At 43.7% G+C, this 26,767-nt stretch overlaps 1 protein-coding gene across 3 annotated transcripts in view; it reads left to right on the top strand.

Moving 5' to 3' along the window:
* DCC (DCC netrin 1 receptor) overlaps positions 1–26,767 on the top strand; it is a gene marked incomplete at its 5' end in the record, with an annotated part of 954,207 nt that overhangs the window by 562,239 nt on the left and 365,201 nt on the right. For all 3 annotated transcript variants that reach the window (XM_079994683.1, XM_079994682.1, XM_079994684.1), the window contains one exon: positions 23,929–24,083. In XM_079994683.1, the coding sequence (XP_079850809.1) occupies positions 23,929–24,083 (155 nt within the window). The remainder of the gene's footprint in view (positions 1–23,928; positions 24,084–26,767) is intronic.

Below are 26,767 nucleotides of genomic sequence, written 5' to 3'. Positions count from 1 at the left end.
ACAGGGCCTGCAGCGCGCCCATACCACGTGTCTCTCCTGGAAGTGACATGGTGGCTTGGGCACCTGCCGGCTCTGCGCTGCCCCAAACGGTTCACCCGCCGCCTCCCCCTCAGCTGTAGGGTGGCTGAGTAGGAGGAGGCAGGCATACTCCTCGGAGGCAGCATGGAGCGTCCTGCCCCGGCTAGCCCCACCCCGCGGGCACCTGGCCCCAACCCTGGGCGCAGGGAACGCGCACCACCCCAGGCACCCAATCAGCTTGCTCCGCCACTGATCACAGCATCCTGATGTTGCTTTTGCATATATAAGACAGGTGACAGACAATGTTAGTCATGCTTAGAGTAGAGACTATGAAATCAATACACTTAATTTATTGTCTGAGTATGACAAACTCTGGGTGTCATCTAATAACTGCTATGAATTTTAAAATGTGCATTGGTGTGTCACTTTGCCTTACTGAGGTGCTTTTGAAGTGGGAACATAGTACACAAGTTAGCCAATTGCAGATAATAATTTGCAAATCCTGTACAATAATCATTTGATTCTGCATTAAAACAGATTTATTTGTGGATAATTGTCCTAATAATGCCAGCATTTATTTGTTTGTTTTTAAAAAACAGCTTTTCATTTCTAGTTAAAACATTCTGCCCTCCAGGAAGTTTTCGCTGAAGGGCAATGTAGAAATACTTTGTCATGATTTCATACTGGAATAGAGACAGTGCAGTGGATTTAAACTAGGGAAACTGGGCTGAAATCCCCATTCAGACACACAGTTTCCTGAGCCAGTAGCTATTGCTCAGACCTATTTACCTCACAAAATTGTTGTGAGGATGGAAAAATGCCTCACCTTGAACTCCTTGGAGGAAGTTCGGGATAGAAATAATAGAAACAAATAAAATAATAATAATAATAATAATAATAATAATAATAATAATAATAATTTATTTGTACCCCGCCCATCTGGCTGGGTTTCCCCAGCCACTCTGGGCGGCTTCCATAAAAACCAAAAATACACTAAAATATCACACATTAAAAACTTCCTTGAACAGGGCTGCCTTAAGATGTCTTCTGAATGTCAGGTAGTTATTTATCACTTTGACATCTGCTGGAAGGGCGTTCCACAGGGCAGGCGCCACTACTGAGAAGGCCCTCTGCCTGGTTCCCTGTAGCTTTGCTTCTCGCAATGAGGGAACCGCCAGAAGGCCCTAGGCGCTGGACCTCAGCGTCCGGGCAGAACGATGGGGGTGGAGACGCTCCTTCAGGTATACTGGGCCGAGGCCGCTTAGGGCTTTAAAGGTCAACACCAGCACTTTGAATAGTGCTCGGAAATGTACTGGGAGCCAATGTAGGTCTTTCAAGACCGGTGTTATGTGGTCTCGGCGGCCGCCCCCAGTCACCAGTCTAGCTGCCGCATTCTGAATTAGTTGTAGTTTCCGAGTCACCTTCAAAGGTAGTCCCACGTAGAGCGCATTGCAGTAGTCCAAGCGGGAGATAACTAGAGCATGCACCACTCTGGCGAGACAGTCCGCAGGCAGATAGGGTCTCAGCCTGCGTACCAGGTGGAGTTGGTAGACAGCTGCCCTGGATACAGAATTGACCTGCGCCTCCATGGACAGCTGTGAGTCCAAAATGACTCCCAGGCTGCGCCCCTGGTCCTTCAGGGGCACAGTTACCCTATTCAGGACCAGGGAGTCCTCCACACCAGCCCGCCCCCTGTCCCCCCAAAACAGTACTTCTGTCTTGTCAGGATTCAACCTCAATCCATTAGCCACCATCCATCCTCCAACTGCCTCCAGGCACTCACACAGGAAGTCGCCTTGCAGTGAGCCAAACCTCTGGTCCATCTAGCTCAATATTGTCTACACTGACTAACAGTAGCTTCCCAGGGTTTCAGACAGGGAACTACCTGTTTATAGTGGGGAATGAACCTGGGAGCCTCTTTGGGCATTCAAATTTAAAGAATGTAGAATATTCCTTGGATCAGTGTGTGGTGGTGGTTCTATGCATCATTTGTAAGAAACGGAAGGGAAAATACTCAATCATATATATATATATTCCCAGTATCAGTGAATTTACAGGTTCTTTTCACAGTGCAGCAGTGCTCCCATACCACAACTTCTGAAGTTTATCAATTAAATGGAAGCTCCTTTATCATCCATGCTGTTGTATTCCTGAAAGCTCAGAATAAATAGGGCATTTTCACCATCTGATTCCGAATAGGCCTAATGCTTATGTATCCTAGCCATCTAGCTGTTAAATGTCATGTCATTCTCTTAAAAATGTGTCAGGCTGTATCTTTGCTTCTCTTTACAGCTTACAACCCATTAGTGAATTTGACTGCAGGGGGTGGGTGGGCTGGGCTACCCTTCCCGGTTCCTGTTAAAATATACTTACTGTTGATCAAAACACTAAAACTTCCAAAGGTCATTGAATACCAAAGTGTAACCTTTTGCCTTCTCGTGGAACAGCATAAAAGTGCTCAATGCCTGCTTCTCAAAAGCCTCAAATGCATAGTTAATCTGTGGTATTCACACAGCTCTCCAGTGGAGATCCCAGCAATGTGGAGGAGATTATGTTGAGCGGTTCTGTAATATTTATGGGAGGAGGAACAATGGAAGATACAATAGGACACCCTTTCAAAAATGTCAGTGTCGCTAGCCTTATAGAATTGTATTTATTGTACTTATGTCACTGAGATACCCTGTCATAATCTGGTAGAAAGTCAAACCAAAGCTGAATTGCAAACAAGGCTGGGCCTTTATTTCATCTGTAGATGGAGGGGGGGGGGACCCTGAATAATTATATGCATTTCTCTGTTGATCCCACCCTGAGACATTTCCTCATGCAAATTCACATCACCAATTCAAAATAAAGATTCAAGTGATGTGGTGCAACAAATGGGCTGTATCCAACTAAATTCTACTCATTATAGGCTCATTGAATTTATGGACCTAAGTTAGATGTATTTATATCCATGGATCTGTTCTGAATAACACTCTTTTGAATACCACCCATTGTGTATCCTCTGAGTATGACTAACATTGGATGGAATCCATAGTCTTAAATCAGGGGGAACCAACATATTTTGTTGGACTACAACTCCATCTCCCTGGCCAGTGGTCATGCTAGTTGAGGCTGACGGAACTTGTAGTTTTACATAATCTGGAAGGCACCATGTTGACTGTCCCAGTTCTAAATTGTCCTATTCATTCCCCATTGTGGAATAATAGACCAGGTAGATCAGTTGTTTCAGCACCATGGAGAGCTCTGAATGAGCAACTTGTTCTGGCAAGAGATTGAATGAAGCCCTTTGAGCCTCTCCATCCATGCCACCTCTCCTGGTTTCTACTCATTTATGAGAACTGGGGAGTTCTGATGTTGCCACTTCTGCATGAGCAGTGAAAGAGGAGACCTTCCACCCCCTATGTTTTGCAGTGGAGCAACAAGTAAGTCAGGATGTGGTACAGTCCCATGGTTAATATCCTTGTCATTTTGTGCACAGCAAGGATCTTGTGACTTGCATGCGGTGGTGGCTGATGCCCATTGAGACTGTTAAGGTGGAAGGCAGAGAGGCCAATGGTAGGTGGAGCCAGAGCCAATGACAGACAGAGCCAACTAATGCTAGTTTTGCCCCCATCCTCATCTCTGCTGAGTTCTTCAAAGGCAGCACTGAGACTAAGAGGAGGAGGAAGCCCCCTGTACTGGTTTTAAATAAGAAGGCAGGCAGGTTGAGGCTGCCTGAGAAAAGACTGCCCCATTTGCCTAAATGGATGGGTTTCCATTGCTTTCAGGGATCCCTGCAATTCATGATTATTCCCACCAACCACCTCTTACTAAAAACAGGACTTTTGCTAGGAAAGATAAACAAAATTTATTAGAGGAGACATGGGAACAACAACAACAAAAAAAGTTCATTCAGACCCTTGATGTCACTTTGGGCACAGAGAAGGTTAGAAGTTTAATTCATATATGGCAATATGATTTATGTTGGAGAGGGTTGTATGTGACTCAAGCATCTACATGACCCTAATGCTTGCAAAGGTAAGATAAGATCTATGGAAGAAACATTGCCTTACCTGTTCAATATCTCCTTCTAACTTGCTAAATTTATTACCTTCTGTTAGTTTTGTGCATATAATAGCAGAGAGGCAAATAATGCAGTACAGAGAGAGAATAAATATGCGGAACGGAGAGGAGTGTAATTATAAAATTTGTTGCTGATTGCAGTTTTGGAGAGACACACAATGCAACAGAGGTTTCTAATAATTTAATTCTATTAATAGTCCCCATTCATATTCCAGTTCAGGGCCATGCATTGTCATCTGTCTGTCTCTAATAATGGATAATTCAACTAACCGGATCATGAGGGATGCAAGCATTGCGGTGCCTAGAGAAAATGTACGGAAAACTTTTGTGTAATAGAGACAAATATAATGTGAGTCAAGAGGTAATGAGCCAAGCCAAGGGATACACATGACTGTAATAAGAAAATCCTTGAGGCCATTATCTTTGAGTTCTTTGTCACTGTGGTTTTGTAGAATGGCATAGCAATGAAGTCATGGAGATACATCGACAAATGGCTTAGTTGAATAAAATTAGTGCGTTAGATATTAGGTAAATATTTAAAATCACATACTTCTGGCATGCGAGCTGAAATTTGCATTGGCTTCTGATCTTCCTGATTCTGGTGATTCCAGAAGTATCACTGCTGCAGAAAGCGTTCAATGAATACTAATGCAAGGATGAAGCTACAGGAACCATGAAGCATGGATGTCAGGTTTGTCTTGGTGCAGTTCTACCATTAAAGGGAATGGTAACCTTGATGGGGAAAATTTCTGGGGGCACAGTGACAACCTAAAGAATGCCCTCTTCAGGAATTCCATTGGGGACACACACCCTGGACACACTCCTTCCAACACAATGCCATCACTTCTCCCACACCTCTTTTCATTGTTGTAATAGAGACCCTTTCCCACTTGTACAGGCATCTTACACAATTAGGAACCTTGCATAATTTAGGACTGTGATCTTCCAGGATTGTAATTAAACAGGGAACCTTGGCAAGTAGAGCAGGCTTCTGTTTCACAGAAGTTCAGCTTCTAACACAGAGAGGGCTGCGGGAGTGTTGATAGTGTTGTGAGTGAAGGGGGGGCAGGCAAAGAGGATGCCCTCAAATGATTAGGGAGATGGGGAGGAGGACATCTGAATACCCAAACTGGTATAAAACTAGCCCATAAGCATAGGAGCTGAGGGAGTTGCAGCTCAAATTTTAGAATTTAGAAGGTAGCTGTGTTTTGGTCCATGTATTCATTCCGGAATTGTGATTTTTGAGGGTTCCCATTAAAACTGAAACAGATGGGTGGAACATAACTGTAAATAGGGCATGCACACAGGGAATGAAGACCACTCATGCAATGGGACTTCATCACCTCTATTTCCCCAATCCCCCCAACCCTCCAAAGTAGATTTAGGGAGCACAGGGGAAGAAATGGGAAAGCAAGTTGACTTCTTTCCATGCCTAAAACAACTTAATTGAATCCCAACCAGTGAATCAATCCCATCTTCCATCACCCCTACCCACATAGTTGAAATAATTATCCAGTCCAACCACCCCCGGAATGCAGAAATCGCTCCCCTACTTTCACAGCCAGAGAACTAGAAATCAGCACTAAATAACACTTCAGGAAGATTTGTTCTGGTTACTTTTAAATGCTTCATACTAACATTTCTGTAAACACAGACTGAACAACCTCTGCACTGTTTTTCTTTTCTTCTTCTTTTTCTTTTCTTCTTCTGTTAACCCACAATATTATTTGTGCCTTTGGCAAACATGCCTGGTACTTAAACCTGTTTTATTGTGTCTAACAATAATCCCTTACTGTGTAGAATCAGCAAGTGAGTCAGAAATACAGGTGCGCCTTTCTGTATGGCAATTCATGTGTGTAATATCTGTTGGGGGTTTGCATCGAATAATTCGGTAACACAAAAAAAACCCCAGTAACAATAATGATGATGAGAAAAGAAAGGCAAGTATTCCTGAGGAATGAGATCCTAAAACACAGGGGGATTTGAAGTTCCCTCCCTGCTGTCCCTCTGTGCTCCCTTGAAATAAATTGCCCCCCCCCAACAATAGATTTCAGAGGGTATTAGCTATTCATTGTTATGCCTCACAATGTTCTCTCCAATGTTCCTGTTTCAGCTGAGGCTGTTTTTTGTTTTCAAAACCACCTCTCAATATGCACAAGCCAAATTGTCCAAATTTTCAAGATGCAGTGAGAGAGCATGAGATGTTTCTCATGCAGACAGCCTCAGGTTCAATCCCAGAATCTCCAAGTAGGACCAAAATAAACCCCTACTTGAAATCCTGGAGAGCCTCTTCCAGTCTGTGTGAACAAGGCTAAGCTACAAGGAATCAGTATAAGGTAGGGTCAGACTCAGTATAAGGTAGGGATGGCCAGCCACTCTAACTCAAACTTTTTGAAACAATGCACGATTTGGGACACTGCCATCTCTTGAAATTTGCCCTTCTCTGAATTTTGCAGTGTAGTTCTTGAGCAAAGCAATATTTACAAAACACATACAGTTGTACCTTGGATCTCAAATGACTTGCAAGACAAACATTTTGGGTCCCAAATGCTGCAAACCCAGAAGTTATTGTTCTGGTTTGCGAACGTTCTTTGGAACCCTCATATCTGTTGCGACTTCCTCGGCTTCCAATTGGCTGCAGGAGCTTCTTACAGCCAATCAGAAACCTTGGTTTCTGAACCATTTTGGAAGTTGAACGGACTTCCGGAACAGATTCCATTTGACTTCCAAGGTACCACTGTATCAGAGAAAGGTTTGCACACCAGAAATATTAGTGAAAATAGCATACCAAAATGCTTTATATTAGATGAAATTGTTTGGCCAAAAGCAAGTATATTAGGCAAAATTGCATACAGAAATGTGTATATTAAGATAAATTTGCACTGGATTCCTGATGAATTTTCAAGGCAAGTTTATGGGTTTTTAAAGAAAATTGTGAATTGATGTGGAAATGTGGAGAAATGTGAATTTAAGACTGGAAAAATCAAAACAGACATGTTCACCTATTCCTAGCATAAGGCACCTTTCTAAGTTTCCTGTTTGCAGATATTTGCCTCCCTTTCTAAAGAGAGAGTCCTGGAGACATGAAACTCTCTGTGTGTTGTGTCACCATTTTGTAACCCATGCTTCTCCATTCTTAATGCATGGGGAAGAGGGAGGTTGTAATTGTTCATCAGAGGCTACAGCTGGTGGTTGTCCTAATGCTAGAGGCACAGACTTGCATCCCCTTTCTATCCACATTGCCCTTTTGCTCGAGTAATGTATGAAGTGGACTAGAGTAATCTCACCCGATTTTGCAGTCCTTGCCACACTCAGTTGTCCTTAGAATTGCTTCCCTTCCCCTGTTCTCTAGTGAATAATAATCTGACCTGCCGCTTGCTATACCTTCTAGAGCATCATCCAGTAGGCACGTGAACAGCTTCTCAGTCGTAATTGTTTTGCTTTTCGATTCCTGTTTCTTGTTTTGCTGTTAAAATTCATATGCTTTGGACATTTTGCAGTTGAGAACAGCTTGAGGTCAAGGCTCTAGGCAGCCCAGAAATGGCACAGGTAGACGTATGGCACAATTGTACCCGAGGGGCTTCCGGATAAGATTCTCAGCTTGCATATAATGAGTCATGCCTCTCCGCCCGCAAAAGTGAGGTGCTCTAGTGCCTTACGACCATATATTTTTTTATTTCACTAATGCACCCCTGAGCAAATTGAGGCTTCTAGAGAATTAATAGGAGCTTGAGGCAGCAAGTGCCCCTCTTAATTCTCCCCCCTTAGAAATTTGCTGAAATGTCCCCATATTTACCTGCACAGAAATGAGATGTACAAAAGGAAGGAAATTATGCTTTGACCCTGCATTCACTATTTTTTATTATTTTTGCTCTGGAGCCATCTTTAATTCTGACCTCTCTCCCCCCAGAATGTAACAAGGCAATTGTTGTTTCGTTTCATTTTTCTTTCTTTCTCTTTATAAAAAAACCTCACATTGTATCTGGATTTGTTTGCGGTGCTTCTTCTTATCTCAGCTACTAGATGCATTGACATCTGCAAAGGACCACCGCTTCCCTGTGTGTCCCCTCTGTGTGGATGCAGAATCAGGACGCTGGTCAATAAGTCTTATTGGTGAGAATAGATAAGAGGAAGTCTGCAGCCAGAGAAAGGCAGGGTATCTTTCCTCCCTGCAGTGGGAGCAAAGCGGATAAGAAAAAGCTGGGAAGAAACACTACTGTTAACAGTGAGGCGTCGGAGTTCCTTAAAACTGAGGAGGAAGGGAAGGAGAAGATCTGACCAGCATGTCTATTGAATCAAAGCTCAGCAGGGAGAAGGTGTGGGAATGAATGTGAGGGATTGGCATGAGGCCTCAGACCAGGGGGCAGAAAACTTTTTCAGCAGGGGGCTGGTCCACTGTCTCTCAGACCTTATGGGGCACCGGACTATATTTGGGGGGGGGAATGAATGAATTCCTATGCCCCACAAATAACCCAGAAATGCATTTTAAATAAAAGCACACATTCTACTTGTGTAAAAACACCAGGCAGGCCCCACAAATAACCCAGAGATGCATTTTAAATAAAAGGACACATTCTACTCATGTAAAAACACACTGATTCCTGGACCGTCCATGGGCCGGATTGAGAAGGCGATTGGGCCGCATCCGGCCCCCGGGCCTTAGTTTGCCTACCCAGGCCTCAGACTATATCCAACTGCTGCCCCAACAAGTGATAGCCGGAGTATATTCAGTCAAGGAATAGTGTGTGGTATAATAGGTAAAGGTAAAGGGACCCCTAACCATTAGGTCCAGTCGTGGCCAACTCTGGGGTTGCGGTGCTCATCTCGTTATATTGGCTGAAGGAGCTGGCGTACAGCTTCCGGGTCATGTGGCCAGCATGACTAAGCCGCTTCTGGCGAACCAGAGCAGCGCACGGAAACACCGTTTACCTTCCCGCCAGAGCGGTACCTACTGTATTTATCTACTTGCACTTTGATGTGCTTTCGAATTGCTAGGTTGGCAGGAGCAGGGACCTAGCAATGGGAGCTCACCCCGTTGCAGGGATTTGAACCGCTGTCCTTCTGATCATCAAGTCCTAGGCTCTGTGGTTTAACCCACAGCACCACCCGCGTCCCTGTGTGGTATAATACTCTATCCCTGTGCACCAAACAAGCTTTAACTATTGGTTTGCAGGAAGATGAAGTAGGGGCTTGGACACTCGGTCTTTTAATGTATGCCTACCTATGGAAGCTAACAGGTTCCTCAGGAGTCTGCTTTGTTGATGCCACAGCCCTAAAATACTGAAGACAGCATTGGATGTAAATAATTATTGTTTGTTTATTTAATTTATGTACCAACCTATAGGACGCAGGTGGCGCTGTGGGTTAAAGCCTCAGCGCCTAGGACTTGCCGATCGAAAGGTCGGCGGTTCGAATCCCTGCGGCGGGGTGCGCTCCCGCTGCTCGGTCCCAGCGCCTGCCAACCTAGCAGTTCGAAAGCACCTCCGGGTGCAAGTAGATAAATAGGGACCGCTTACCAGCGGGAAGGTAAACGGCGTTTCCGTGTGCGGCTCTGGCTCGCCAGAGCAGCGATGTCACGCTGGCCACGTGACCCGGAAGTGTCTCCGGACAGCGCTGGCCCCCGGCCTCTTGAGTGAGATGGGCGCACAACCCCAGAGTCTGTCAAGACTGGCCCGTACGGGCAGGGGTACCTTTACCTTTACCTTTACCTTACCAACCTATACCCAGGGATCTCAGGGCGGTTCACAGAATAAAATCAAGATATAAAACCACAAAATACCTAATAAAAATAAAAAAGCAACCCAATAGCCCCCCCCCCCCAAAAAAAAACACCACATTTTAAAAAGGCATAGGATGTAAGTTGGATCAACCAAATGCCTGGTTACAGAGGAACGTTTTTGCCTGACACCTTAAGGTGTATAATGACGGCACCAGGTGGACTTCCCTGGGGAGAGCATTGCACAGATGGGGAGCCACTGCAGCGAAGGCCTGTTCTCGTGTTGCCACCCTCCGGCCCTCTCAGGGAGGTGGCACATGAAGAAAGGGCCTCAGAAGATGATCTCAGGGTCCGGGTAGGTCCATATGGAAAGAGGCAGTCCTTGTGTTATTGCGGTCCTGGGCCATTTAAGGTTTTATAGGTCAAAACCAGCACTGTGAATTGGGCCTGGAAACTAATTAGTAGTTGTAGTCTGGATCTAGTCTGGGCTTCAGTGGGAAACTCCATGGGAGTCTTCCTGGACAATCTAAAATAATAAGGGCATAAGAAATGAACCAATGTGTGGGAAACATTGGTGACAATCCTTTCATGAGTGTGTGATTATGGTACAAGGGACCAGACACGGTCTTGTGATTCCTTGCACTGCACTGCCCTTGCAGAAATTTTAGAACTGATCCTGCAATGGCACCTCTGTGCAGCAAATGAAATGGCTGAATGGTTTGCATTTCCCTGAACAACCCATGCAAAAGAGCAGTGCTTTCCCTACCCGGTGACCTTGGATTACTTAAAAACCACATGGCATGCTTGCTGCTAATCAAATTAGAGTTCGATGATTTCTTCCTATTTGATCAAAATGGAGCCACCTCATCAAAAATGGAAGGGCAGCAATGTAATGGACTGCCTATAGCTGCAAGGCTTGGTTTGATTCCCTTTCATCTATCTGTACTTAACTTTTAGTGCTGAGAACAAAGGTTATTCAATCCCTAGAGCAACAAATTGGCTGAACGGTGAGAAGGTAGCCTGGTTCAGCCGCAATTGTTCTTTGTATTATTTCCCCATTTATTTTAAATTCAACTTCTCCCCCGGAGTGTGTGCACTTTTTTTCCCTTCTGAGAACTGATCCAGTGGTCTATTCCACTTGGGATTCTAATGTTGGTTGTTTGGGCCATGTTATAGAGAAGACATGTCTGAGAAATATGTTATGAGCACTGATTGTCCCAGGTTGCACATCACAGCAAACCACAGTTAATGGTTTGTCTATTTTGAAAGATTTAGAAACCACTCACATTATAATAAGGGAAGGAGAAGAGGGCAGGGCATTTGGGGAATTGGTGGGTTTATGGATTTCCAGACAAGTCTTAATTCAGATTGGCTCAGAAGTAATCTAAACTATGCCCCTAGTTTTGGGGGAAGTAACTTATGAATCACTAATGCTATCTTAACACTTTTTCCTTCTAGGATTTGAATTCAGTGTACTGAATGTCACTCCCCCATGTCATCACATTTTATTTTTTATTTTCTGTGTTTTATATCACAGATAGAAATGATATTCTCATATCCCAGACCTGTTGCTATGCGATGTATGGTTCTTTATGATTATATATAGTCACAAAGTGGGAGGGAAGAGAAAGAAAGAAAGAAAGAAAGAAAGAAAGAAAGAAAGAAAGAAAGAAAGAAAGAAAAAAGTCTCAGGTGCTGCTATGATTGTGGATTTCAATCCAATGGGTTTAGCTCCCAGATGCTGCAGGACTCAGTTATACTGGTGATTGCTTAATTTCTGCATTTTTTTTTTTTTTTAAAAAAAACCTCTTAGCTTTATGTTCAGGTTGATAAGGAGATTGAGAGATTGCCCAGCTAAGCAATTACACTGGTCAACAACAAATTTGTTGTCTGCGTTTTTTCAGCTGATTTAGGACGAATCTGATGCACTGAATCCAAAAATCACATTGGTTTTGCTCAATCAGGTCAAGTTTTTGAGCTATGGCCACATGTTGTTTTTTTATGTTTTTGTTCACATGTATGCTTGTGTGGAGCATTTTAGAAGAAGTTGGTGGGGGTAAAATGCCATGTTGAATAATTGTTTTGATTGGAAATGATTATTTTAATGACAAAAAGTATTCAGGTCCGATAGTTCTGGGTGATTATGTCGAAAAGGGATCAGTTTGAAGTCATAAAACCTCGAAATCTTCCATAAATTGGTGTGGCAAAGCATAAAGTTGCTTATTTTGGTATTAAACTTGGTGACCAGGATAAAGCTTGGGCACCACACATGGTGTGCAAGGCATGCACCGAGACTCTACGTGGGTGGACCAATGGCAAGAGGAGTCAGAACTTTGGAATTCCCGTGGTTTGGAGGGAGCCGACAAACCATGTCACTGACTGCTATTTCTGCGCTGTTGATGTGACTAGGATCAACAGAAAGAACCGGAGCAGCCTCAAGTATCCTGATCTTCAATCAGCACATCGTCCTGTAGCTCATTGTGATGAAATTTCAGTGCCTATCTTCGGAGAACTTCCTGACATTAGTGACGAAGATGCCTCCAGTGTTGAAGGACATGAAGAAGTGGTTCTTGAAGATAATGCTCCACATCCATTTTCCCAAAAGGAGTTGAATGATCTAGTTCACGACCTCAGCTTGTCAAAGGACTCTGCCGAACTGTTGGCATCCAGATTGAAGAAAAAAACCTCCTCTCTGACAGTGCTTGCATCAGCTTCTTCCGCAACAGGCATCAAGAGACCTCCATTTTTTCTCGGAAGAGAAGGACTTGGTGTACTGTGCAGATATTGCACAGCTTCTGCTCAAGCTTGGAGTGCCACAGTACGAACCCAAAGATTGGAGACTGTTCATTGACAGCAGCAAATGATCACTGAAATGTATTCTGCTACACAACGGCAACCAGTTTGCCTCTATACCCCTGGCTCACTCGACTACACTGAAGGAGAACTATGAAGCGGTGAAGTATGTGCTGGAGAAAATTGGTTATGATCAGCATAAGTGGTTTATTTGTGTTGACCTGAAGATGGTGAACTTTTTGTTGGGAAAACAGTCTGGCTTCACCAAGTACCCATGTTTTCTGTGCATGTGGGATAGTAGGAACCGTGCTCAGCATTACACAAAGAAGGACTGGCATGTGCAGGAGGAATTGGTGCCTTGCAAAGAAAGGAACGTCATCAACGACCCTCTGGTGTACAGAGACAGAATACTCTTCCCACCGCTGCACATCAAGCTCGGCTTAATCAAGCAGTTCACCAAGGCTCTGGACAAGGATGGTGACTGCTTCACTTACTTGTGCCAGGCTTTTCCACGATTGATCATGCAGAAGTTGAAAGCTGGCATCTTTGACGGTCCTCAGATCCGTCAGCTCATCAGAGATCCAGAGTTCGGAAACTCAATGAACGAAGTGGAACTGGAAGCGTGGAAGGCATTTGTTCTGGTAGTGAAGAACTTTCTTGACAACAATAAGGCCAGAAACTATGCAGAACTTGTCAACAACATGCTGACTGCTTTCAGAAACCTGGGCTGCAACATGAGTGTCAAGATGCACTACCTATTTTCACATATGGACTGGTTTCCTGAGAACCTGGGTTCAATGAATGACGAGCAGGGGGAGAGATTCCATCAGGACATGAAAGAGATGGAGACCAGGTATCAGGGTCGCTGGGACGCAGTCATGATGGCTGACTACTGTTGGACTCTGAAGAGAGACCTCCCTGCCACTGAGCATTCCAGGAGTTCCAAGAAATGGAAGTTCAAGCCCTGAAGTTTGAAAAATGGTGAAGCAACATGCAATTTACATGTACTTACCTTTATCAATGCCCACCATTCAGTTTACAGTAAACCTGACCTGATGGAGAGAAACGGATGCCATTTCCAGATTCAGCAGTGCAAAAATACCCTAAATCAGTTGTAGAAATCTAGACAACATTCAAAAAGTAAAAAATGGTTGCCCAGTGTTATCATTTCCAAGAAAGAGACAAAGACAGTAAGAAGAAAGAGGTGTTGAGCAGAGACATGAATTCTGGATCCACTAAAGTCTCCAAAGTTGTAGAATCATGGGTAGGCAAACTAAGGCCCGGGGGCCAGATCCAGCCCAATCACCTTCTAAATCCAGCCTGTGGACGGTCCGGAAATCAGTGTGTTTTTACATGAGTAGAATGCACCCTTTTATTTAAAATGCATCTTTGGGTTACTTGTGGGGCCTGCCTGGTGTTTTTACATGAGTAGAATGTGTGCTTTTATTTAAAATGCATCTCTGGGTTATTTGTGGGGCATAGGAATTCGTTCCATAGGAATTCGTTCCTGGTTTTCCCAGTAGTGATGTATGGAAGTGAGAGCTGGACCATAAAGAAGGCTGATCACCGAAGAATTGATGCTTTTGAATTATGGTGCTGAAGGAGACTCTTGAGAGTCCCATGGACTGCAAGAAGAACAAACCTATCCATTCTTAAGGAAATCAGCCCTGAGTGCTCACTGGAAGGACAGATCGTGAAGCTGAGGCTCCAATACTTTGGCCATCTCATGAGAAGAGAAGACTCCCTGGAAAAGACCCTGATGTTGGGAAAGATGGAGAGCACAAGGAGAAGGGGACAACAGAGGATGGGATGGTTGGATAAAGTTCTCGAAGCTACGAACATGAGTTTGACCAAACTGCGGGAGGCAGTGGAAGACAGGAGTGCCTGGCGTGCTCTGGTCCATGGGGGTCATGAAGAGTTGGACACAACAAAATGACTAAACAACAACAACAACAAGGAATTCATTCATTATTATTTTTTCAAAAATAGTCCAGACCCCCCACAAGGTCTGAGGGACAGTGAACCGCCCCCCTGCTGAAAAAGTTTGCTGACCCCTGTAGTAGATCATTCACCTGTCCCTGTGAGATGCACAGATGCTGAACTCATCATGACAGGAAGCTGGAGAAAACACTTTCTTCTGAATCACTTTCAGGATGTTCCTCCATTGTTGGATCATCAGCTTGTTTCCAACTTAGATCTCCTGGTTGCTCTTGTTTATCTGGCTTTCTGTCCTCCCCACCTCTCTGACCTGTCTCATTTTCTTCCCTACTTGGCTACCTATTAGCTGTAGCTTCTTCGTAGAACATCTACTTTGCATGTAGTAGCTCTAGGTTCAATTGCCGGTATTTCTAGGCAGGGCTAGAAATGCCCCTTGACTGAGATCCTGAATGCCAGTCTCTGTGGATGAGCTAGATGGACCAATAGCCCGACTAAGTAAAAGCAGCTTCCTCTAAACCATGGGAGGCAGGTCAAAGGTTTGTCATGGCTAAAATGGCCGCTGTTTCTTTAATGCTTAAAAAGCTGGGTCAGCATGAGTCAGCGGCCTGCACCGGGTTGTTTATAGAGAGTGAGAAATGTTAGTTTTTGGTTGGGTTGGTTGGTTGGTTATTGAAAGCTGGTAGTGTTGATGTGCATAGTTGGTCAGTCGCTTCTGCACAAAGACTTTTAAGAATAAAAGCAGAAAGCACTCTGCAAGGATATTCTTGTGGACTATTTTATGCCGACAAGGGTCTGAGGACCAGGCTGAGGAGACAAAGGGAGGTCAGAACCCTTTCCTTTAAAAAAAAAAAAAAAAAAAAATTGAGGTGCCTCTTGTCCATGGAATAGTTGAGTGGCATAGTCTCTGAGCCATTTTCATTGTCTTATATTGAGGCATTACCAACCAATAGATGACATGGAAATTGAAAGTGGTGATGTTCCATCAGAATGGCAGTGATAGACAGGGTTACACAAGGCCACCGACAAAAGGGAGACACAGGGGCTAAATGTGTGCCAGACCCCAAGTTACCAGGGACACATTAGTTTTATTTTTAAACAAGCAAGTCAATTGCACATCTAAAAAGAAAGTTAATAAGCAAAACATGGAGGCAACATGCTCAGGCTTATTAGGCAGATACAGATAAACTGCCATTATTAAGGGGGCTTAGGCTAGATTTATTTAGTATATGTATTTTAAGCATTAGCAGGGGTGCAACTTGAATAAAATATGGGGGGCAGGTAAGCCCCACCCCACATAATTGATCGCATGACTCGGTACATGCACACCATTTGAATGGCAATGCCCATCAATTTGGGGGGCCCCAGCCACCTCAAATATTTTTGGGGGGGCAAAGACCTCTCACCCCCTGGGGGTTGACTCCTATGAGCAGCAGTTCTTGGCAATTTATTGCAGTGAGGGGAATATAAGGTCCCCAGTCTTCCAACTCTACAATTCTATGATAATCTGTGATAATCTGTATACCATAGAACAAGCCCAGGAAAATTCGATTGGCATTCTTGCAGGTACATGTTGAAAGCTAGTTCTTAGCCTGGGGACTTCTGGTTCCTTTGTAGAAAGGAGCTGCAGAATTTCTAACTAAGCAAAAATTATGTGTGAAAAGCTTTGGCTATAATTACCCTAAAGGTTAACAGGAAACCTGAGATGTGACCCCAAAGTCCTATCTGCAGGTTTTTTTAATATATAAAAGCCTTACAAAATAAAGTGGCTCTCGTGGGAGTACAGAACAGATGCAAGAACAGAGAGGCATCTGAACAGGAAAGAGTTGCGCTCCAGTGTTCCTAGTAAAGGTAAAGGGACCCCTGACCATTAGGTCCAGTTGTGACCGACTCTGGGGTTGCGGTGCTCATCTCGCTTTATTGGCTGAGGGAGCTGGTCACAGCTTCTGGGTCACGTGGCCAGCATGACTAAGCCACTTCTGGCAAACTTGAGCAGAGCACAGAAACACCGTTTACCTTCCCGCTGGAGTGGTACCTATTTATCTACTTGCACTTTGATGTGCTTTCGATCTGCTAGGTTGGCAGGAGCTGGGACCGAGCGACGGGAGCTCACCCCGTTGTGGGGATTCGAACCGCCAACCTTCTGATCGGCAAGTCCTAGGCTTTGTGGTTTAACCCACAGCACCACCCGCTTCCCTCTTGTGTTCCTAAGGAAGGGATTAAAACAATTTCACATACTATGGCTGTGCGATGCCACTTCCATCAAAGGCAGCACACCTCTGAATAGTAGTTGCTAGAAATCACCAGTGGAAAGAGAGCTGTTGAACTCCTATCTCTTGTAGACTTCCCACAGACATTTGGTTGGCCACTTGGAGAACAAGATGGTGGGCTAGATAGATCTTTGGTCTGATCCAGCAGGGCTCTCCTTATGTTCTCATGTTTGCAGACTCTCCTCTGCTTGAATTGAGCAAAATGGACATAAATGGGCTGGTAATGTGATCCCTGTAGGTCCTTCATTCTGTCTGTCTTTTTCCATAATCACATTAAACCATATACCTATAAGCCAAAAGCAGCAGGCACGTAATCTGGTTAAGTTACAAGGAGAAGACAAGAAACATTGCCAGAGTATTGTTCATAAAGTGAATCTATCATGAGAAATACATTAGAAATTCATTTGAAACAGCTTAAAAAAGGACAATCTGGCCTGCTAATGATGTGCCCCCTAGAGACTTCCTTTTGGAAATGTTGACAGGGCTAAGGAACTGATGACAGCCATCATCTTCCTTGGCTCCACCACCACATTTATTTTATTGCTATTCAAAGCATGAGACATTATGCATTAGCAAATAGCGGACATCTTTTGCCGTAGAAATGCTCTCCTTGGCGAAAGCAGGTGTCATTTCTAAGGAAGACATTTCAAGGAATGGTGAGGTCGTCCAGCCATGCCCCTCACGTAACGAGCTCCTTTGCTGGTAATCATTCAATGGGTTGCTGGGACACCTTTGTGAGCTCATTACAGGAATTGCTTGACATTTTCTACAGTAATCTTGAAGACACACGAACACCCCTTCAGGAGGGAATTCCATTCCTCAGCATCAGCTCTCTTGATGCCGGGCATGCTGAGCCATAAATGTGGACAAAGGGTGTTCTCAGACAATGAGAAATAGCCTTTGAAGTCACTTGCTACCGGGAATGTTTGAATATCAGTTTTATAATGACATTAAAGGTGAAAATTGATCATTACTCTCTTCGGCAACCATTTCTTTAACGTCCTTCTGAATGGTGAAAAATTGATTTTTGAAAAATCATTAGACAACAAATTCTCAGATAGACTATTAATTGACTACACTTGCCCATTTCTCTACTATTGTCCAACATGACTATGGTTGAACTATATAATGCTTTCCTTACAGGAGGGTAGCTTGTATTGTATTTGTTATCATTATTCACAATATTCACTTTAAGTCTGTATATGTGATAGATATATGAAATTGAGCATAAGTATCAAATGCACTCTGTTTTCTTGGGCTGCAACTCCCATTGTCCCTGGTCTTTGGACATGCTGGAAGGAGCCGATGGGAGTTGTAGTCCAACAACATCTTTGTAATAATACATATAACATGCAAAAAGAATTGTTCATTGTTTTAGTGAAACTGGTTGAAGAAATGCACCCAACTGAGATTAAGCAGCAAGACAGAACACAGAAACAAAATAAATAATCAAACCATTAATTCTAGTACGTGGGGGGGCACCTAAATTGTATAATTTGGCATTTCAGTTATTGGTATTATTAATTGTATTATAATTTGGCATTGCTGTAATGAGGCTATTATTGGATTGTTGTAACTGAAAACTAATAAAAATTATTATCAGAGATTAAACAGCAAGACAAGAGTTTGTGGGGGGGGGAGGCTCAACAACAATATTTTCAGAAAAATCCACCCCCTAGACATATCCTCTTCTAGACAAATGGTTTAGGAGCAACTTCTTAAATACTGATGCTTATTGTGAAATATCTTATGTAAACCACTTTGTGAGGTCTTCCTGGAAAGTGGTATTTAAATATAAGCAAGAAAGAAACTGTATGGGAACTAAACCTTGACAGGATTGCATTAAAAAGTGGAATGTCCCAATTTTCCTAGGACAGTTGAGTGGTGTGATATTACAGACGTCCAATGATGAAATCTGTAGTGAAGAGGAGGGGGATGGAAACAATTGAGCGATGCTATGTCCTTACCCAGACTGCACTGCTATTCATAGCTTTCTTTCTTACAAGCAGAGTCAACAAACAATTAACCTTTCCCTCCTTCCCACCATGCAGTTCCTTTGGAACGGTGTGAAAGGCTAATCAGAGAACTGGTGTATAATGCCAGCATTTGATTATGACCAAAGGGCAAAATCAGAATAAAGCTAAAAGGGAAAGAAGCTGATTTCAAAATTGCTTTCTAATATCAGCTGAGTTGTGCAAATTGGCCTAAAGTAGATGGATCGGTGTCTGTTTGTTTAGGCACGGGATTCCTATAGCGGAAGCATAGAGAACCACACTCATTTTGTGTGTGTGGATCAGAACTACATTGCCTCATGTTTCTGAAATCTAATAGCACTTGAAACGGTTTCTGGTATGCTTCCCTGTTACAAATGCCAAGGAATCAGTTGTCAGGGTTCAGGCTTGAGGCCCTTCCGGGCCTATTCTCCAGCTAAGACTCCCAGAGGTCATGGGCTGGAGCTTAAGTTGGAGAAACTGGCCTATAGGCAAAGGACCTATAGTGGACTGATATGTCTGTAGTAGCTCATTAGGCTATCTCCTTGGCCTTGGGGTCCCACTCAAAAAAGGGCAGCCAGAACAAGGGACTGGATTAGATCAATACCCTGTTGAGGAAAGGTTGCAACATTTGGAGATTTTTATTTTAGAAAAAAGAGTGAGTAAGAGGGAGCAGGGCAAAAATTATGCATGGTATGGGCAAAGTAGATTAGGAGACATTTTTCGTCTTTCCACATAATGCTAGAGCTCATGTCCGTCCAGTGAAGATGGCTGTTGGAAGATTCGGGTCAGACAAAATAAAATGGCGGAGAGGCTTGGTGTGAATGTATGAGTCTGCTTCGTAAGTTCATGTGCATACCTGTAGTTCAGCAGCCTCGTGAAACAGACAGAATTACAACTCTAACCATTGTTGTCAATACTTTGTGGATGTTGGAAGACTCTGGACACAAAGAAGGAAGTATTCATTCAATTAATTAAATTATGGGATTCGCTGTCATAAGAGGTAGTGATGGTCTGCAACTTGGTTTGCTTTGGAAGAGGATTGTGCAAGTTCATGGAGGAAAAAGCTATTAACATTCTCACAGTGGCCAATCAGATGACTACAGGGAGCCTGCAAGCTGGACAGCACTCTATCTGTGATGGCCTGGGACTCAGGTTCGGACTCGGAACCAGAGGAGTCTCAGTCTGCACCGGACCCTCTGCATCAGGCTGCATCGGAACCAAGTCTGGGGCCTGATTCTGAAGAGCTCCAGTCTGCACAGGTTCCCCTGCAACAAGCACCAACTGGGCAGAGTCAGGGGCCTGAGCCTCTCCTGGCTCCCGATGTGGGGATTACCTCGTTGCCTCCAGCTGGGCAATCACTTACAGCTGCTCCACTACCAGTTGGGTCAGGAGAGGCTGAGGCGAATTGCAGAGACTAAGGTCTGAGAGAAGGAGAGACTTGCAGGAGGAGTGCTCACCTTCGGGCAAGACAGGGAGGTGGTGAGTCACTGGGGGATCAGGACCGGCTGTTACTCTGACAGAGATAAAAGGCTGTCAGACCCTGCCTCAGGTTGTGGGAGCAACATTGCTGTTTGCTAGTACCTGTGCCTGTGACCCTGTGCCTGACTTAGCCTGGTTTCCTGCCTTGGCCCTGTTGAACTGACTCTTCGCAGAACCCTTGGATTCGGGACCGGATCTGGACTGCGATGCTCGGGTTTACCCCCGGGCCCAGCACACTACCCACCTGTTCAGAGTCATAATGCCTCTGACAGTGGAGGTAGAACATAGCCCTAATGGATAGTAGCCAATGATAGCCTTGACTTCCATGAATCAGTCTAATCCTCTTTTAAAACCATCCAAGTTGGTGACCATCATTGCCTTCTGTGGGAGCAAGTTCCATAGTTTAATTATGTGCTGTGAGAAGAAGGACTTTCTTTTACCTATGCTGAATCTTTCAACATACACCTCCATTGGATGTTCGTGAGTTATAACGTTTTGAGAGTGGGAGAAAAGCTGTTCTCTGTTTGCTTTCTCCATGCCATCCTTTTTACTCTTTTTTAATGAAGTTTTTTTTTAATTAAAAAAAAAAAAAAATCCTGACATTCCTTGTATAGCCAGGATGTTCCACTTCTTTTCCTGATGATTGCTGCATTTTCCTGCAATCTGTCAGGGGCTGTATGCTGATTTTGTGTGGCGCTAAAGTCAGCAATGTACAAGGACATTATAAAGCATGCAGAGCCTCCATTTCCCTTTCCACCAATCCTCCTTCCTGTTCCTTCCTTTTCCTCTCCACCCAGTGGGGCTGCAGTGGCAGGGGACAGATTGCTCATGCTAGTGGGCTCCAATCCTCTCTTTCAAAAGGGCTTTCAAAATTAGGCTGGGAGCCACAAGTTGCCTGTAAAGTGGTACCTTGGTTCTCAACTTGGAACCCAAACACTGCAAACCCGGAAGTAAGTGTTTTGGTTTGTAAACTTTTTTCAGAAGCTGAGCCTGCTCTGTTTTGAGTCTTATCCTTCCGTTTTGAGTGTCACACTTCTGTATTGAGTGTTACGCCGAGGTCTGTCTGTTTTTGCTATTTATTTTGCGTTTTGGTTTTTGCGGCTCTTTTTGTTTTGTTTTTGTGACTGTGTGGAACCCAGTTCAGCTACTGGTTGGTTGATTGTGTGACTGCAGTACAACGTTTATTGCTTCCATTTTATGGATCAATGGTCTCGTTAGACAGTAAAATTCATGTTAAATTGCTGTTAAATTGTTGTTTTTAAAAGTCTGGAATGGATTAATTCCCATTACTTTCTATGGGAAAGTGCACCTTGGTTTTGGAATGCTTTGGTTTTGGAATGGACTTACAGAACAGATTAAGTTTGAGAACCAAGGTACCACTTTTTGTGCCTCAAGGCCCCAAGCCACCCCCCAAATAAATAACTTCACACTGACACATAATTTTAGTTTAAGTAATTGGGCAAATTTGGGCCACAACTTTATTGATTACAGCATAGTGAGTGGTATTGGCCTTAGGCATTGGCAACAGACTATAACTGACTCCTGCCTCTCTGACAGGAAGTCTGGAAGAGTAAACACCAAACGAGGGAGCAACATCGATGAAGATCAACCAAAGCTCACCCCGGGGTTCCTGTGGTCCTGGCATGGCCCTAGCCCCTCAAGCGGACTTTGGACAAGATCCAGGACCCCCAGATTCTACTACCAGAATACCCTTATTCATGGAGGGGCAGGTGATGGCCACACCTCACCTCCCACTCAGCTCCCCAGCCAATGCCTAACCGCCAAACTTTACAAAGTTGTGACGATTGCTAAGGGGGTAGGCAAAAACCAAATGGCCATTGCCAATCTGCCAAATGAAAAAAAAAACCTACCCGGTCCCCATTCCAAAACAGGTTAACCACACTATGTCCAAAGCAAGGCCAAGACAAAACAAACAAACAAACAAACAAACCATAGGGACGGGAGGGCAGGTGTTCAGCAGCGTGAAGCAAGGGCCGTTGACCACATTGCGCTTCCGCTTTTATAGCCTCCCCAATCATGTCTCCATAACCGGATTGGCTCAAGCAACCTGGCTATGGGGCCTCACTATACATGCCTGGCTCCACCCTAGGACCCTACCAAATAAGTTTTTGGGGATGGCCCCTGGCCCGCGCGCAACCAGGACCCCCTCTGAGGAGGATCCCGTATACAGCTACTGTTTCGCTGGTGCTCTCATTCATACTTACTATGTTTATATCTTACTGCTCTATGATTTTATTTTTTAAAATGTTCATATTGTCACTTTTGGATATGGTTATTTTTTATCTTGAAATTTTACCTGACTTGGATTTTTTTAAAGGAAAGCCTAGATATAATTTTTAACATAAGTATTTTTACTGACCTTGTGTGATGGAAAGTAATGATATGAATTGAACCTTAGCTACTGAGTACAAGAAGGTTGAAAATTCATGATATGTGTCTGCAGCCCTGGTGGACTCTGGAATCCACTGTGTGCATATTTCACAATGGCATTTGCTATTGATACAGTTGTAAAAACTTTATAATTCAGACATTATGCATGGCTGCTTAAGAAATACAATTGCATTTTCTGTATCAAAAAATAAGCCAGGGATGCTACCCAGGAAATTAAAATCTAATTTGGTTTTCTAGCAACCATGAATATTCAAAATAATGAATATTGTTCCCTGGTTGAAAGCTGACAAACAGGACTGATTCCCCTCACCCCTCCTTGTCTCCTTTGATGATGGGAAAACTCATTAGAAATGTGATGTTATTAGCAGTTTCTCTTGAATTGCAAATTTTTATCATACTATAACTAGTATTATGGTAATGATGAAATTAAATTAAATTAGCATATCATATACCATACAGCAAAAGTGTTAATACATTATAGTAATACAAGACAACAGATAATTGCCAGCTTAATAGGAATTTGTGCTCCGAAAAGATAATCTGGCTTAAGTCTTCCTCCTCTGTGCTTGGAAATAATGTTGCTCGTATTGATTCATTTTGCAAAGCTAATCACAGGTTATACTTATGCAAATGAAGATGTTGTCCCCACTGTTACATAATCAATGTGGTTATCCAAGCTTTGCCCAGACACATCAAAGGTCTGGTCAGTTTTGAAACATGATGCATCATGGAAACCTATATTAGATATGGTTGCAGTTGAATGGCTGCTGTTATAGATCCAGGGTGCTGGAGTTTGTAGGTGCAAGTCACCCATAATTCTTAGAATTAGTAGAAGTTAGAATTAATCAAGTTTGATTAAACTGTGTCAAACACCAACATACCTGGGTTTAGCTTGTGCTAGTAAGCTACCCTAGCCTGGCAGAGCTAGCTGAGTTTAAGCCATTAAGGCACAAAGACCAGTGATGGCCCATGAAGGAAGCCATCAAGAGATAGTGAACACTGCCAGACAAGGAGGGGAGGGACCGCTCCTCCAGCTATATATAGTGGGCAGAGGCCAGTGCCAGGTTTAAGCTTTCAGCATTGAATGATGTAGGCTGGAGGAAATCGTTTTCTCTGGGCTGTCGGCGAGAAGGAAAGGGAGAGCAGAACACGATGTGTCAAATTTTTTTTGTCGATATATATATATTTGTGATATATATACATTCATGCTGACTAAGATCTTTTTCTCCCTGTTTTGTTTTTGCAGTTCCACCATGGTTTATCAATCATCCTTCAAATCTCTATGCCTATGAAAGTATGGACATTGAGTTTGAATGCTCTGTTTCTGGAAAACCAATTCCTACAGTGCAATGGATCAAGAATGGAGAAGTCGTCATTCCTAGTGATTATTTTCAGATAGTGGTAATCATTATTTGTTTTTACCATTATTCCAAAACAAGGAAACAGACAATTCAATGGGCTCTGTAAAAGGTTCTACCAAAAGTAGACTTAGTTTTAGCTTTAGTTTTCATTTAGCTCCTGGATCCTCCAAGCTTCCCCAGTTTTCTTCCATTTCCCTTGCTATTTCCCTCCATCTGCCTTCGGCTGTAGCAACTGTTTCCCCTGTAGTGCTCTGAACCTGGTCCTTTAATATACACCAGCCAGACTTCTCTACCTGGTCACTTGGGTATACTCATTAAAAAAAGAACACTCCCCATCAATAGCTAAAGGAAGCTATGGCAGCACACTAACAGCAAAAGAAAATCAGCTTAGTCCATCAAAAGCCTATGAGTAGAAGGTACGTTTTTACCTGGTTCCAAAAAGATGTCAGCAAAGGTGGCAGGTGGATCTCAGTGGGGAAAACATTCCACAGATGAAGAGCTACAACCGGAAAGGCCTCTCACCTTCTGAGACTCCCTCAGAGGGAAGACCTGGAGAAGGGCCTCAGAAGAAATACCTAGTAATAAGAATAATAATAATTTATTATTTGTACCCCGCCCATCTGGCTGGGTTTCCCCAGCCACTCTGGGCGGCTTCCAGCAAGGATGAAAAATACACTAAAATGTCACATATTAAAAACTTCCCTAGGGCACCTTCAAAGATGCTACAAATATGTGTAGCAGTGGGCAACCTGTCTGTTCAGGAAACTTGTCTGCCATCACTCACTGCTTGTTGAGGAACCCTTAAAATGTTTCTGGGGTACTTCAAGGATCCCCAGAGCACAGCTGAAAAAACCCCTGCCACAGACCACTGGTCTTTAATGACCCGTTACTGAGCCCTATCTAATGTGAAACACAACAACAGCACTACTATCATAAAGGTAAAGGTAAAGGTACCCCTGCCCATACGGGCCAGTCTTGACAGACTCTGGGGTTGTGCGCCCATCTCACTTAAGAGGCCAGGGGCCAGCGCTGTCCGGAGACACTTCCGGGTCACGTGGCCAGCGTGACATCACTGCTCTGGCGAGCCAGAGTCGCACACGGAAACGCCGTTTACCTTCCCGCTGGTAAGCGGTCCCTATTTATCTACTTGCACCCGGAGGTGCTTTCGAACTGCTAGGTTGGCAGGCGCTGGGACCGAGCAGCGGGAGCGCACCCCGCCGCAGGGATTCGAACCGCCGACCTTTCGATCAGCAAGCCCTAGGCGCTGAGGTTTTAACCCACAGCGCCACCTGCGTCCCTACTATCATACAAAGTGGTTAAAAAGAAAAAACAAATAAGTGAGAAATCAGGTGTATTTTTGTACTAAAGGTGGGCCCCAGGTGAGGAAATTTTGAAGACTACTGCATCATAGAATTATAGCAAGGGTCAAGAAGTGGATCAGGATAGTGCAAAACACCCTCCATAAACCCACTCTGACAGGTGGATGCCAATCACTTGGCGTCCTAATGACATCTACCCTACAGTTGAACAGCTCTTACCATTAGGCGGTCAAAACAGGTATGTCCCATCCTGTCATAACATTCCAGACTTTCTCCCCCCCCCCCCGATAGAGCTTGCATAAAGCTCTTTGATACAGGAAATCATGGATGTACAATGGAAGTTACCGGTCTAAGGTTACACCGAACCTTCATTGTATGCCTGCCCAGACAATACGTGGAATATGCAGAGTTGTCTTCAGTTCAGAAGTAGTTAACTGATGCTTTATAAAAAATTGTGGCCATTGGATAATCCAGCCCGCCATAATGACTTTTATTTTAGAGGTTTAGCAATCTCATGCATATAGATCAGATTGCCCTTTCTTAATTAATGTTCCTTCTATTAAGTGAAATTGACAATGATTATCTAAATTAAACATGTTCCAGTTAATAAAAAGGCATGGGCGCTTTCCCCGCTTTTCATTCAGAGAGGAAGATTTACTCAGTTATAGGAGCATCCAAGTTCACACAACTTTACCCACCATTGCTGTTTATAATAAAGACAATCAGGCAGGCTTTGCTCAGCTTGCCAAGAGACAGACATTTTCATTAAGTAATTGGGAAAGGGCAGGTTCCCTTTTTGTTCTTTTTTTCCAAAACTGCCCAGGGAAGAAAGACTTTTAATAATAGAATCATTCTAGGCAGAACATTTTTATTTATTTCTTCTCCTTTTTTGCGGTGCCAAAGACTCTTCCTTAGAAGCCAAAGTTTTACAGCATCATTTAATTCTGCCTGCCAACAGCACCTCCAGATGAAACCCTGCCCGGATGCAGCTGAAACGAAATGGCCTCCTTCCCTTTGTGGCTGCCTGTAACCTGGGAAGTGTTGACCTTCAAATCCATTCGCTTGCCTGCAAAAGTATTTAAAAACACCCAAACAAATCCACCGAATCTTCTGACACTAAGTGCACCCATTATGCAATGCAGACCCCTCTTGATGTTGATTCTACATGTTGCATAAAGTGTTTGCACTGCCCTTATGTGCGGCCGCAGTATTACTATTAGTTAATCAAATGTCCTGGTAGCAGGGTGAGCAAACCGAGTCAGCACATTATTTAATGTATGTGCATTTTATTACAATCCTCTAGGGAGGAACTGGTGGGCATGAGTGAATAGCAGCATACCTTAAAGAGGATGCTTTTTTGGATGGCTTTAAAAGAGGATCAAACAAATTCAGGGAGGCAAAGGCT

Source organism: Podarcis cretensis, assembly GCF_951804945.1.
Source record: "Podarcis cretensis genome assembly, chromosome: 11".
NCBI lineage: Eukaryota > Metazoa > Chordata > Lepidosauria > Squamata > Lacertidae > Podarcis > Podarcis cretensis.
The sequence above is the reverse complement of the archived record's forward strand: the minus strand, read 5'-3'. Positions and strand labels throughout refer to the sequence as shown.